Source organism: Barbus barbus, assembly GCF_936440315.1.
Source record: "Barbus barbus genome assembly, chromosome: 30".
NCBI classification, from domain to species: domain Eukaryota; kingdom Metazoa; phylum Chordata; class Actinopteri; order Cypriniformes; family Cyprinidae; genus Barbus; species Barbus barbus.
This window is the reverse complement of record NC_136758.1, coordinates 17,457,291-17,472,076: the sequence shown is the minus strand read 5'-3', so window position 1 is coordinate 17,472,076 and position 14,786 is coordinate 17,457,291. Positions and strand designations below refer to the sequence as shown.

General features: G+C 36.8%; 1 protein-coding gene across 1 annotated transcript in view; it reads left to right on the top strand.

The window, feature by feature from the left end:
- Nucleotides 1-674: 674 nt before the first annotated feature.
- Nucleotides 675-14,786, top strand: part of dlgap2a (discs, large homolog-associated protein 2a) — a gene marked incomplete at its 3' end in the record, with an annotated part of 50,546 nt that continues 36,434 nt past the window's right edge. Inside the window, exons 1-2 of the mRNA XM_079385583.1 lie at nucleotides 675-729; nucleotides 2,727-3,886. Of these exons, the coding sequence (XP_079241709.1) occupies nucleotides 726-729; nucleotides 2,727-3,886 (1,164 nt within the window). The 5' untranslated portion in view covers nucleotides 675-725. The remainder of the gene's footprint in view (nucleotides 730-2,726; nucleotides 3,887-14,786) is intronic.

Below are 14,786 nucleotides of genomic sequence, written 5' to 3'. Positions count from 1 at the left end.
TACATGGCATATAGTGCATGTTTCTCTGATCTCTGCAGTGAATTGTGGAGGGTCTGCTTCTCTCAAAGTGATATTCTTGTGGCTGATTTAGTCCACTGGGTTTAGAAATGCTCTGTTGTCTCTTTTAAAAGCAAAATGTAAAAGATGAAGCTTTTAATTTCAGTCTGCAATCTGCTTCTCCTCTGTTGTTGTCTCCAGATATTTCGCTACAGTTGTGTTGGATTTGGATGAAGGAGAAATAACCAACAACAGGCTGCTGTAAGACTATTATTTTTCCAATGAGACCAGAACCATTCTGGCCCTGTCAGTTTCACCCGTCCCCTCAGATTAAGAAATGTAACATTGTGGTTTATTGCAGAGCCTTCTGGGGGTTAAGGACACAATCGCATCTCTTCGATTTTCTGATGAACAACCCTGATTTCTTGAAGGTTCCTTGCTTTTAACCTTTGAAAGAACGTAATCAAGTGCTCATTTTGGCTGGTGTTTACAGACGTAATCCAAATTGGACCGTTTGTTCTGGATGTGCTTTAATGTGATTCTCTGTGTTGTTCAGCCTCTCACAAGTTTAATTTTAACGAAGTGCTTCTTTGTGATTCGCTATCACTCTAGAATATTCTTTCGCACACTCAGAATAAACAATTTTGACATTCTCCTTCAGGTCCTCTTCAATCAAGATGGACTTGGCATCATTATGGTGTGTGCTGACCTGAGCTAAAGATCTCCTTATGGGTCAGTACTCTGTTTGTGCTCTAATTAAACACAAGGGAGGGTTTTGAATTGGTTGCTTTCCAAATTCACACAAAGATGTTTTTGCTTTTGTCTTCAGTCCAGTTCTTTGCTACCAGTGTGAACCAGATATATGTGTTTTCTTCTTATCTGGGCCCTGTGTGTTTTTCAGAAATACACTTTTTTTTTTTTTTAATAATTTTTTTTGAAAGAAGTCACTTGTGCTCACCAAGGCTGCATTTAGTTGATCAAAAATAAAGCAAAACAGTAATACTGTGAAATATTATTACAATTTAAATTCAATATAAAAATAAATGTAAATTTACTATATTTCAAAATGTTATTTATTCTTGTGATGGCAAAGCTGAATTTTTAGCATCCAGTGTCACATGATCCTTCAGAAATCATTCTGATGTGCTGATTTGGTGCTTAAGAATAATTTCTTCTTATCAGTGCTGATTGAAAGAAAAAAAAATTATTTACTGACTCCAAACCTTGGACCATAGACGCAGATGTACAATTTGTAATTTGGCAGCTGCTTTATATACTGACAGCTTGCAGCTACATACCAAACTTTGCAGCTACTGATACCATTGTAGAAATTCTCTGTTTATAATCAGCTCAAATATGATTAATTTATTTGGTATGTGAAAATGTCTCATAGCAGAGTAGTTAATGGCCTTAACAGAAGCCACACGATGTAACACACTGCTGTGAAACAATTTATCGCAATTAATCGCATCCATATATATACACATATAATAATTTAAAAAATTTGTACATGTATGTGTGTGTATTTATATATACATAATAAATATACAAAGTACACAGACACATTATGTAAACACAAACTTTTATTTTGAATGCAGTTAATCACGATTAATCACACACACACACACACACACACACTCAAAAGACATAAAATAATCTTCTGTCTGACTATGTTACTATACTGTGCTTTGCATTATGGTTTGCCTGTGTACTAGTGCCATGTTTGACTTATTTTAGTATGTAGTTTTATTTTTTTTTTTACAACTTTAATGCCATCTTAGATGAAATAGGAGTTTAAATACACTACAAAAGCATACTTTCTCAAAATACGAATATTTGTCAAATTATGTGCTTTCACTTGGATGTGAAAGACAATTATAAAATTGTTAATAATACCTTAGATTTAAGAAGCCCTCATTTTTGACACTGAAATCTCATTAAAACTAACATGTTCTGTGTATTTTTTTCTCTCCAGCAATTGAAAAATGACCTTTATTTTAATATGCATTACCCTGTACTTTCACGACATGAAAATTCCCATTAATCACATGTGTGAAATGACATATGATCCAGCAGCATGAAATAGTTATGTCAGAAAGGGCAAACGGCTGGATGTGAAAAACAGCATCTCTGAGCCCTAGCTCTGATGAAGTTAGCGGCAGGCTGCCCATATGTGGCTGTGATGAAAGATCACAGTGAATATGGTTTTAATCTCTGAGCAATGTCTCTCAAGGACAACCGCTGAAGCACCTCGAAGTGCTACCTCTCTCTCCCGAGCTGGCTTTGACGGATGGCCCAGCGGTTCCGAAATGATAGGCTATTATTTTACTTTGCATTGGATAAATGGCAAGGCTTGCAACTCTGTCCTCGTAAGGCCTGGCAGGACCAGATGGAGAGGATCGACAGAGGGCTTTGGGACGAGCTTTTGTCCAGACAACATGATTTCATTCCATTCATGAACTGAAGTGTTGTGTTTTTTTATGAGGCTGCAACATGATCTCTTGAATTCACGAAAACGGCAGCGATTTTGTAATCAGCTCATTTTAATCCTACCAGACTGTTTTGCAAACATCCCTATTTGCAATTCCTACATGCCTGTGGGGAAAATGTCCCAAAATATAGTTTGGAGAAAGATTGAACGAGGTCTAAACTGTTGCTGAATGCTAAAGTAAAATGAATCAAACTCACTAATCCTCTCCGTTGTCTTTTCCTCTCTTTGTCTTTCATAGATCAGCTAGATTCATGGTCTCCATCGCCGTACTTCGATGAAGACAGCTACCCCTCCCCTCCCAGGAATATGAAAGGTTTATCAAGTGGTCGTCCTCAGCTCACCTTTACATCAGGACACACCTGTGGGCTGCCAGACTGCGATCAGTCCCTCGACCCCTTGCAGCATGTCGGCCCCGATTCCCGCTCTCCCTACCTGCTCAGTCCGACCGAGAGCTGCCCTCTGGATCCACACCGCTGCTCGCCCCGCAGCTCCATCCACTCAGAGTGCATGGTGATGCCCGTTTCTATGGCATCTGACCACGTTTCCAGCAGCACCTTTCCCAGAATGCACTACAGTTCATACCACGACGGCTCGAGAGATGACGGCTCTGCTTCTCACGGTGGCGGCGGCAGTGGAGGGGTCGGTGTTGGCAGTGGGGGTGGTGGGGGTGGCGGGGGCGGTGGGTCTGGGAAGATGAATCGTATTCCCGCGAACTTACTAGACCAGTTTGAAAAGCAGTTGCCGATTCACAGAGACGGTTTTCACACGCTGCAGTACCAGCGCACGTCCGCAACCACCACAAGCAGCGAGCAGCGCAACGAGAGTCCCGGGCGCATCCGCCACCTGGTGCACTCCGTCCAGAAGCTCTTCACCAAATCCCACTCACTCGAGGGGTCGTCCAAGATGAACGGCACCAAGGGAGACTCTCGTTCAGACAGCGGACACCAGCACCACCACCATCACGGACACCACCATGGGAACCACAAACACAGCAAACGGAGTAAGAGCAAGGAACGCAAGTCAGACTCCAAGCAACGCTCAGGGATAGCAGGCTGGTGGAGTTCTGATGACAACCTGGACAGCGACAGCACCTACCGGACTCCCAGCATCATGAGCCGCCACCACGGAGATCATATCACTCACTGTTACCCAGACACAGGCCATGGCCACTTTGGTGACCTTTCCCTCAAGACCTCCAAGAGCAACAACGACGTGAAATGTTCGGCATGCGAGAGCATCGCTATGGCCCCCGAGGGCAAATTTATGAAGCGCAGCTCCTGGTCGACACTGACTGTCAGCCAAGCTAAAGAAGCCTACCGCAAATCTTCCCTCAACCTGGAGAAACCGACCATGCCTCAAGACCTGAAGTCCTCCATGAGGCCTTGTCATTATTTGCAGGTGAGATATTGTTCATGAAGATGCGATTGCTGGTGATGCTGTGCTGTAAGATAGTGGTTCTCAATCATGGGGCCTCAGCAGACTTCCATAGGGATGTGAAGATGACGTAAAGGGATAGTTGGATAGTTCACCCAAAAAGGAAAATTCATTAATTTCTCTCATTCTTGTCGTTCAAAACCTGTTAGACCTTCGTTCATCTTCGGAACACAAATTAAGATATTTTTGATGAATTCGAGAGCTCTCTTACCTTGCCATAAACAGCAAGGGTCCTAACATGATCAAGGCTCAGAAACGTAGCAAGGACATTGTTAAAAAAATGTATGTGACATCAGTGGTTCAACCGTAATTTTACAAAGCTACGAGAATAGATTTTGTGCGCAAAGAAAACAAAAATACAGACTTTATTCAACAATTCATCTTCTCCACGTCACCCTATAGCACCATTTTGGAGAGCAACACATACGTAAGCAACGTGTGCAACGCGGATACGTTGTTTACTTTCAGATCAAAGCGTAAACAATGTATCCACATTCATATGTTGCATACCTTGTTTACGTATGTGATAGAGGAGATGAATTGTTTAATAAAATCTGTATTTTTGTTTTCTTTGCGCACAAAATCTATTCTCATAGCTTTGTAAAATTATGGTTGAACCACTGATGTCACATCAATTTTTTTAACAATGTCCTTGCTACGTTTCTGAGCCTTGATCGTTTAAGAATACTTGCTGTCTATGGGAGCTCTCAGAATTCATCAGAAATATCTTAATTTGTTTGGAAATTAATTTGGTCTTACAAGTTTTGAACGACATGAGGGTGAGTAATTAATGACAGAATTTTCATTTTTGGGTGAACTTTTAAAACAACTTAAAGACAAAGCTTTAAAATAAACTAAAGTGTAAGTTTTTTGCATTTGTGCAACTGAAAATGTGCTGAAAATATACTGACTATATACAGTATCCTAATGATAAATTCATTTCTAGACCTGGAAGAGACATGTAAATTAACAAAAATTGCTATGGGTTTTTTATACTCTTTTGAATATACATTTTTGTATTTATGCCGAAAATATTCATATGGTAGTAAATTCATATTGTTGTTTTGAGAATTCTTATCCTTAATCCTTATCCAGAAAATCAGAATATTGTTGTGGACAATGTGGGGCCTTGCAGTCAAAAAAGTTGAGAACTGCTGTAAGAAGAGATTCTTGAATGTTTGTGTACGTGAGGGGAGTAAATATTAAGTCATGCTATTCATTTTCAAAACAAACCTCTGTGTGGCTGCTTTCTGATCCATGGCTTATTGGTGCCTGTAGATTGTTGTTTAGGTTTCAGAGGGTTCCCAACAGAGCCAAAAGTAATAGTCCACTGAAAGGGTTGTTACAAAGGCGGGAATATGTTGTTTATGCTGGTGGAGAATATAGCCTGATTGAAATATGTGTGTGTGTGTGTGTTGTTGTGAGGTGCTAATGTGCTAAATTGAGAGGCAGATTTATTGGTCCTGTCATTCTGACTAGACCAGTTTGTTCCTGTTGTTTATGTACAGAATTATTGCAAACAATGAGTCATATTGATTAGCATTGATCTTTCTGTGCTAACGCGTGATTTTCCAAATGCATCACATTTCGTAGGAATGCATTATTCATGGTGCTGTCAGACCACTGGAAATAGCTACTTGTTGTTTTCTAGTCCATTTGTACAATTAGGTCTCTTTATCCTATATATAGATGCGGAATTGTCACAGGTTAGCATTGTAGCAAAATGCAATCAGTTTCCAAAATGGCTGAAATGAATCACGTATCTGTCACAAAGTACAGCTACTATGCAAATACTTCTTGAAATTGCTTGTCCTGATGGGGTCATTACTGTGTTTTAGTACATGCCCATGGCATATTTTTAATAACATTAGGCCTACTTTAAAGAAGACAGTGATATTGCTTTAGTTAATTCATCCCATTTTAGAATATGACTGTTGATTCAGCCTCTCTTTATATTAGGATAATGCTGTATTCTTATACATTTTTAATAAACATATAAATGAAACAGGATACTGTATGAAAATATTTGGAAAGAGTTTTCTGCACTACTTAATTCAGCAATGCAAGAATTTCATTGGGGGGACAATTTAGCCATTTCTAATTATTGGGGGACACTCCTCAGTGTCAATGTGGTGGTTATAGCCCTGGTCTGATTCTCCCAAACTGGTGAACCTAATCAGTAGTTTACTAAACATTAATGAATTAATAACACTGTGTCACCATATTGTTTAGTATTGTTCTTTAATATACAGCTAAGGTTGATTATTGGATATGCAACCTGTAAAAATACTGTGAAAAGTAATTAATGTATGTATTCATGTGTTTATTATCAAAATAAACTTGATTCAATTATATGTTTCCCAAATATTTTTTATTTTTAAATGCTTTTTTTTAAAGATGCTGGTCCAGTTAGACCGTGCTGACAAGTGGTGGTCAACCTAGCGGACTAGCAATGCCTATTGCTGTTGAAGCTGTTTAACCATCATAGCCTTACTGGCTAGTTAAGGAGCCAGGCAACATCTCAAAATAGGCTAGCATCCAAATCACAACATATGCTGGTCTGTCAGAACTAGTTAGTATTGCAGATGTCTGACTCAAGCAGTTAGATCAGCAGGTACAATGAAAAAACACCCTCAGTAAACATCTGCTGACACAGCAACCTCCACCAGTCCTGGACTTACGCAATAGCACAGCATAAGCAGCGAGGCTGATGGCCCCATTGAGATAATTAATGAATGGATGGATCCGAGTATTTCCTCAGGGAAAGAAAGAATCCAGAGAGAAAGAGAACCTAAATCAATATTAAGTTTTACGTTTTAGAGGCTTGTGGAGACCTCATTCGGGTCCCACTCAGTCAATTTAGACAATACTGAGCTATATTCTATGCATATTTTGTGTCAACAATGGTAATGAGATTAGGAGATTAATATGCCTGAGATTACCCGGAAGCAGTGTTGGGGAAAGTTACTTTTAAAAGTAATGTATTACAATATTGCGTTACTCCCTAAAAAAGTAACTAATTACGTTACTTAGTTACTTTTTATGGAAAGTAATGCGTTACGTTACTTTTGCGTTACTTTTTAAATATGAGCAGGGCTTGTTTTTAATACAAGAAAGTTCTAATCATAGCAAATGTAAAAGCCCTTTCACACCAAAAAGTGTAATGAATAGACCTCAGGCTGAAGGAAGAGTAAATTCACGTCTGTGCAGTAGAACGCAGGAGAAGACGGTTCAACACTCTTCAGCAATAAAAAAACAATGAAGTGCAATTGTTAGTTTATCTAAAGTAATTTTTGCTGCTTAGTATGGTTGAACTGGATCATATTCTGATGCATATTCTTTTTGCGTCATATTCTGAGTTTGCATTTCACTGTTTTAATTAATTTTGATGAATACTCAATTTTTTGCGAGTGGGATGAATTAATGCACATTCACATTTAGTCTAGAACTACAGTAACAGAATGACAGCGCACTGTCAGTCAATAAATGGGAAAAAAGTAACTGGCGTTACTTTTTTGAAAAAGTAACTCAGATATTTTCTTGTAAATTAAAAAGTAATGCGTTACTTTACTAGTTACTTGAAAAAAGTAATATTATTACGTAACTCGCGTTACTTGTAATGCGTTACCCCCAACACTGCCCGGAAGTGAATATGCTACTGTTAAGATGATACTGTCACTGGTCAGTAATAAAATTCCGTAATAAAATTTCCAAAAACTACTCGCACAGTGTTATATATTTCCTGCAGTTGTGTATTTATATTATCCCAAAAGTTCAAAAGGATTTGTAAATCCAAAGAAATTTCAATTTTAATACTGTGTAAAAGGTACAGAACTTGTCACTGGGGTAGTACCTTTTTAAAAGGTACAAACATGTAGCATTTAGGTACTAATATGTACTTTTAATATATCAATATGAATCCTTTAGGGGTAAATAAGGTACAAAAGATGTACCTTTTGAAATGGTATCACCCCAGTGGCAACTTTTTAATTTATGTACCTTTTTTTGCTGAGTGATTGGTTAGTGTGCAGAAATTGTGCCCAGCCTTCATCCAGTCCATATGCCTCCTCTAGGTCTAATTGGTCTTTATAACAATATTGTGCTAAAGCTTGTTATACTGTAGGAGTGTGTCTTTGCCCAATAAATATTGTACCTTTACCGGTCACACAGGATGCAAATTGCTCTTTTAACTTACAAAACAAACACATTTGTCTTTCAACGAAAATGCAAAACTACTTTCAGCATCCATTTTTGGAAAAGGCCAATGGGTTTTTTGTCAGTAATCATTCCTAATTCTAATTTCAGCTCAAATGCATCTGTGACAAAAATGTGGACTTTCACTGAGGGATGAAAGCAACCTCTTCCCATCTGTCTTTCTTAGCACAGCAATTAGCTTAAGTGTGTTTGTATTTCAAATATGTCCAAATGGATTAAACATCAGCCTGCAGAAAAAGGACAGAAAGCATCCAGCAGTCAATGACTGTGATGCATCTCTGGGTCAGGCGTTTAATAGGTTCTCTCGACCCCAACAAAAATAGCCTGCACCGTCTATCACGCTGGTGCTATTTTTGGCTGCTGTTATCGATGCAGCCTGCAGTGACGCAAACTCTTCGGGAAGGACGTGCGCCCCTTCACTCTGATGGTCCGGTGTCCTGAGCACCGCATGCTCAGCGATAGCAATAAAGCAGCTATTTTTAGTGTGTGTTCACCATCGTGAGTAGATTGAATCATTAGCTGAGATTGTGATTTGGATCAAAATCAATGCTAATTGGTTTATGAGATGACTTTTGGCAAGGGTTTCCTCCACATTTCAACACTTCTTACATAAATTATTGATGTTATGAGGAGGACAGTGGTTCACTTCATTGTGGGCAGAGGCCTCAGTGCTGTGATGGATAGCAGAAGAGTTCAAACTGGCCCCTAAAACTTTTAAGTGGATTCAAGTGGATTTTGAATTCTGCTGCCTCATATCCTATTTATTTTTATATAAAACATCTTTGAAAATTAAGTTGCTTGATTTTTGTAGGTTGAAAAAGTGTTTTTCTGCTGGTATACTTTAAACTGGCAGATCTGCTTCACCTCTTTCAAGCTTAATCAGATGATTTTCCTCCAATGATGTGTTTATATTAAGGCTTTTCATTTCCTATGAGCTCTCTGTCATATTATAGATGCTGTATTAAAATGCATGTAAACGTAGCAACTGATTTCACTCTCTGATGTAATAATTTTAAATATTTCGGCATGACTTAATGGTGATATCAGTCACCACGAGGTAGATGTCCTACAGCTCAAGGCCAATCCTGATTAAAGTGTAATGGCCCATTCACACATACTGCAAAAAAGAAAATCATTTTCTTCATCAGTTTTCTTGTCTTGTGTTCTAGTAAAATGCAAATATCTTACTCATGTATTTAGTTGGAAGGCTTAGTTGAATGCTTAAAAAAAGGAAAAACAGTGGGTTTAGCAAAATACAGGTATTTCAAGATGCATACAGTTTTTGGGTTAGTAAATTTCTTTCTTTCTTTCTTTCTTTCTTTTTTTCTTGTTTCTTTCTTTCTTTCTTTCTTTCTTTCTTTCTTTCTTTCTTTCTTTCTTTCTTTTTGCATAGCAAGGATGCATTAAATTGATCAAAAGTGACATTTGTGTTTCAAATAATTGTTGTTCTTTTCATCAGAGATTCTATTCATCAAAGATTCCTGAAAAAATTATGGTTTCCTTAAAATTTTTAAGCAGCACAACTGTTTTCAACATTGATAACATTAATATGTTACCTGAACACTGAAGCCTGGAGTAATGGCTGCTAAATATTCTGCTTTGCCATCAGAATAATAAATGACATTTTCAAATTTACTCAAATAGTTACTTTAAATTGTTGTAATATTTCACTCAGCCTTGGTGAGAGACTTCTTAGTAATCCCAAACTTTTGAACAGTAGTTTATTCTCTGAAATCCTTCTTATTTTTCTGTCCAAAAAAAGAAAAAGATAAAACTGAGTTTGCAGTATGGAGGTCCTCATGTTCATGCAATGTAAGTGTTTCCACTGCTGAATATCTTAACATTGCTGTTGGGCTGTCTAACTGGCAATAACTTTTGAAAATCTACTCACAAATTAGATGTATTGCTTGTAAAAATAAGATGTCATTCCTAATAAAAATTAGAATTCTGAATGATAATTTGTTTTTATATAAATTGAAGCAGTGCATAATACATCACATCATGAAGAAGATAAACGATCCTAAGTCCTAACTAACCTGGGACGACGACAATAGGCTTTATGCAGAGCATTGCATGAACAAACAGGAAAACAGATCTCATTCCATTCGCTTGTCAGACAAAGTGTTAACAGCAGTATGAACTGACACCATAATCTTACTTTTACTTTACTTACTTTTAGTCATTTAGCAGACGCTTTTATCCAAAGCGACTTACAAATAAGAAAAAGTAACTAAAACTAAAAGTTAACACTCTGTAAATACTCTATACACACCCATTTAAGAAAATACAGAAATTAAATAAAATTGACAAATGCATACAACAACAACATTTCAATAGTAAACATATATATAAAAAAAATAAAAAAAATAAAAAGCGATACTAATATCCATATAATCTATGGTCTTTTAAGGTAACCAACTAGTTTTTTTTTTTATTGTTGACATTTTATTTGATTTTATTATCCGAATGTTTGTGAAAAGAAGAAAAATTATAAACTTTTAGATATCAGTCTGCTGATGCAATGGACATTGGTTATGCTCATCTTTGGTAGCTCCTTTGAAGGCATCTTGAGTAAAACAGCTGTATACCTGAATATGTATTTTCATGCCTAATGTTTGATAATACACCTGCATGTGGGCAGAGACATAATCATGTAAAGTAGTGAATTTACTCATATAACGTTTCCTCTGTATTTCCTAAACTCAACTACAAGAGGAGACAGATGATGTGTACTCCAGTGTCTTCAGTCCCATTGGTAGTCGCCGCATCACATCCCATTTACATAAAGCTGGAATGAAGTATTCAAACATTATGACTTTGACATTTCAGTAGAGGTTGGCAAACATCGCTGGGTTTAGTCCACTGCACTGTGAACATCAAAAATATTCACTCCCTGAATGATAAAGGATCATGGGAGTTTTAAATGAACAGACCTCTCCAGTTGAGCCCTGCATTGACTATCCGCAAACGTTCACTCTTACACAGTTTACCCTTCTCATTATGATTCCACCTTGCTCTTTCTCTCTGTATTCTTCACCTGCATCTAAAGGCTACAAGAAGAGAGGATTGCATTTTAATAGATTTTCTGATAGGTCAGTGAAGGTGAATCTAATAACCAATTAATACGACAGTTTACAAGCCAGCAGGAGCCAACCAGCAACTCCTTCCACACATACACTCTCTCTCTCTCGCTCTCTCTCTCTCTCTCTCTCTCTCTCTCTCTCTCTCTCTCTCTCTCACACACACACACACACACACACACATGGACACAAAGAGACCCTGTCTTGACAACAACTCAGTAAGCTGTGAGAGTCAGACAACTAAAGAGGTCAGACACAGCTGGGTGTGTGTGTGTGTGTGAAGATGGGTAAGGGAATGTTGGTGACAGCAGATGCTTTTTGTGTGGTTGTTGGTCCCCTAAATGAGCTTGAACATGTTTAGTCTTTCAGAGGAGATAATCACAGAGTTGTAGAACTAGCTAATACTAAATTAGAGTACAAAAAAATCAATCATTAACATTCAGTGCTTCTCTGAATTTATGTTTTTTCATCACTGTAATATTTTGTGTTTTGTGATTTTAAACAATCTCTGATGAGTAAACCTTATATCATGCTTTGAGTATGAGTTTGGGCTCGATTTTAAATGTTTTTGAAAGTTTCTTATGTTCACTAAGACTGCATTTATTTGATTAAAACTGAAATATTCTGAAATAACAGTTTTGTATTTAAACATTATTTTAAAGTTATTTTTTTTCCTCTGATGGCAAAGCTGAATTTTTTAGAAGCCATTAATCCAGTCTTCAGTGTCACACGGTTCTTCAGAATATGCTACTAATTTCAATAAACACTTCTTATCAGTTGCTTATTGATATGCTGCAACATTGAGTTATACTGCTTAATATTTTTGTGTAAACTATTTCATTTATCTCCAGGAAGAAAGTAAAAAAAGAATAAAAGTACTATTTATTTATTTATTTATTGAAATCCTACTAACCCCAAACTTTTACAAAAAAAAGTAAAAAAAAATTATTATGCAATATACAATAAAATTATAATGTGTAATATATATATATATATATATATATATATATATATATAATACATTTTATATCTATATCTATCTATAAATATATATATATAAACATATTAATAAATGAAGTTATCTGGCATGAGGTCAGCAACAGGTTCACATTCTATGGTCTAGTTAATAGAAATAAAAGTAACATTTTAAAACAGGCAGCTAAAATAATACATTCTGATTGAATGTGCTACCTGATATAAGGGATAATCAACGGCTAGCCATGCATTAGAGGATTTTAATGCACGACATGGAGGCAAAGAACCGCCAGACGCGAAGCGGATTATCCTGCTTATTCCATGGTCATTTGCCAAGTTATAGACAAGTTAAAACTAGTATTGCTCTTTGCTGCAATATTTGAAGGAATGGGTAAAAATGACAGTTAACGTTATTTTCGTCAGTTACAGCTCGTTAGCGCTAGCATTCTGCCAGCTTCAAATCAGACGAAATAGTGCGGTAAAACCACATTTATTTGAATGAATTATTGCATGTATTTCAATTAATTATCGAGAGAGAGGACAGTTGTGTGTACCTGCTTGCTGCGTCTGCGCGGTCTATCTCTACAAAACAATTACAGCGATTTTATCACTTCATTGCTGGATAATATAATGTAGCGATCTAGTAGCCGATCTGTTTTTTATTTTCTTAAAGAAAATCGCGGGGAAGCGTTGGAAGTTTATGTGTGTGGGCAGCACGGTGTAGCACAATCTGCGATCTCTCTCTCTCTCTGTGTGTGTGTGTGTGTGTGTGTGTGCGAGCGAGAGAGTGATGCGTGTTGGGTTTGTGTGCATTAATATAGAACGCTGATTAAACTGACTTGGAACTACCTGTGCATTAAACGGTTATACTGCATACCTGCCAGCCCATCAGAATCCAGTATTCAGACAGACCATGGAATAGACTGATATATATAATGAAATACCTGATATACATAAACATGTGGCCATGCATCATACCAATGGGACACAGCCCGCTCTGTATTTTCATTAGAATTCGTGTTTCTTTGTTACTCTCATGTGTAAAAGTAATGACTACTTTTGTATAAACTGTTTGGCAAAATCTTCACCAGTTAATATGTTTTTACTATCACACATTAGCTTATACAGTCATACGGGCCATCCTAGGGAAGGGGGACTCGAATCTCAGTGATTTATCAAGAGTTTTACACCACAGATTGTGTCTGTCCTCTAGCGTTTTTGGTTAATTAAATGTCTAAAAATATCAAACTCCTTCAAGACTTAATTAACCTAAAGACTTCTATGGATTATGTGTGTGTGTGTGTGTGTACAAGGGTGTCCGTGACATTTACTCATTTTCATTGACACCCGGATCAGAATCATTCTTCTTGCAGAATGCTAAAGACCCACGAGGCTGCTGAAATGTGCCCCTTGTCACCTGGATGAGAGGTTGTCTGATAAACAAAAGGTTTTGGTAGTTAATCAAGCTGTTTATATTAAATGTCATGTGCTGTGGTTCAGTTGATTCAAATCCTTAATGAAATATGTTGCATGGCCTAGTAACTGTGTACTTTGAAACACTGAAACTATTTTTTAAATGTTAAAAGAATTTATCCTAAAAATAAATAATATTTATGATTCATATTGTTTACTCATCCTGATGTCATTCCAAAGTTTAAATTTTTTTTAGTAGAACAGAAATGGAAAATAAATAATAAATAATTGAATTTATTTCTGTGATAGCAAAGCAGAATTTTCAGCAACTATTACTCTGGTCTTCAGTGTTACATGATCCTTCAACATTCTAATTAGCTGATTTGGTGATCAAGAAACATTTCTTATTATCATCAGTGCTGAAAAAACTTGTGCTGCTTAATATTTTTGTGGAACTGTGACACATCTTTTGGATTCTTTGATGAATAGAAGGTTCAAAAGAACATCTTTCATTTGAAACAGAAATCTTTTCATTCAAAATATAATTAAATGTCTTTACTGTCATGTTTGATCAGTTTAATCCTTTGCTAAATAAATGCATTAATTTCTTTATAAAACTAATCTTACTGACCCCACACTTAGTGTATATCAACAAATTTATTAAAAAGAATAAATAGTTTGAACTATCAAGTATGATCACAGGTAAACAGCTTGAATTTAAATACAATGTCAAACAGATCACTTTTATGATGATTTTGGCTTCATTTTGAAATCTTGAAAGCATCAGTCCCCCTTCACTGTAATCACATGGAAAAGAGTGACCAGCACAGTTCTTCAAAATCCTCCTTTTGTGTTCCACCGAAGAAAGAAAGTCACAGTTCTGTTCTTTTGTCACTATGTTGTAGTGAATTCATCGCTTGGCCTATAAAACTGTTGAGATGTGTTGCTATGAGAGGATGTTTTCAGAGTACTGATGTAAAGTAGTATTCTGAAGGTTATGAGGATGAGGACGGTTGCTAGGTGATAAAATTGGTCTCTGCTAGTGTGAATAGAGAATGCGTCATAAATATGTCAGTGCCGTGTTTCTGTCATGTGATCCGTCACTCAGGTATCAGATCTGAGTGAAACGTTGTTCATTCACAAGAAGAGAGTCATTAAGCATACAAGATCATGACAACAAC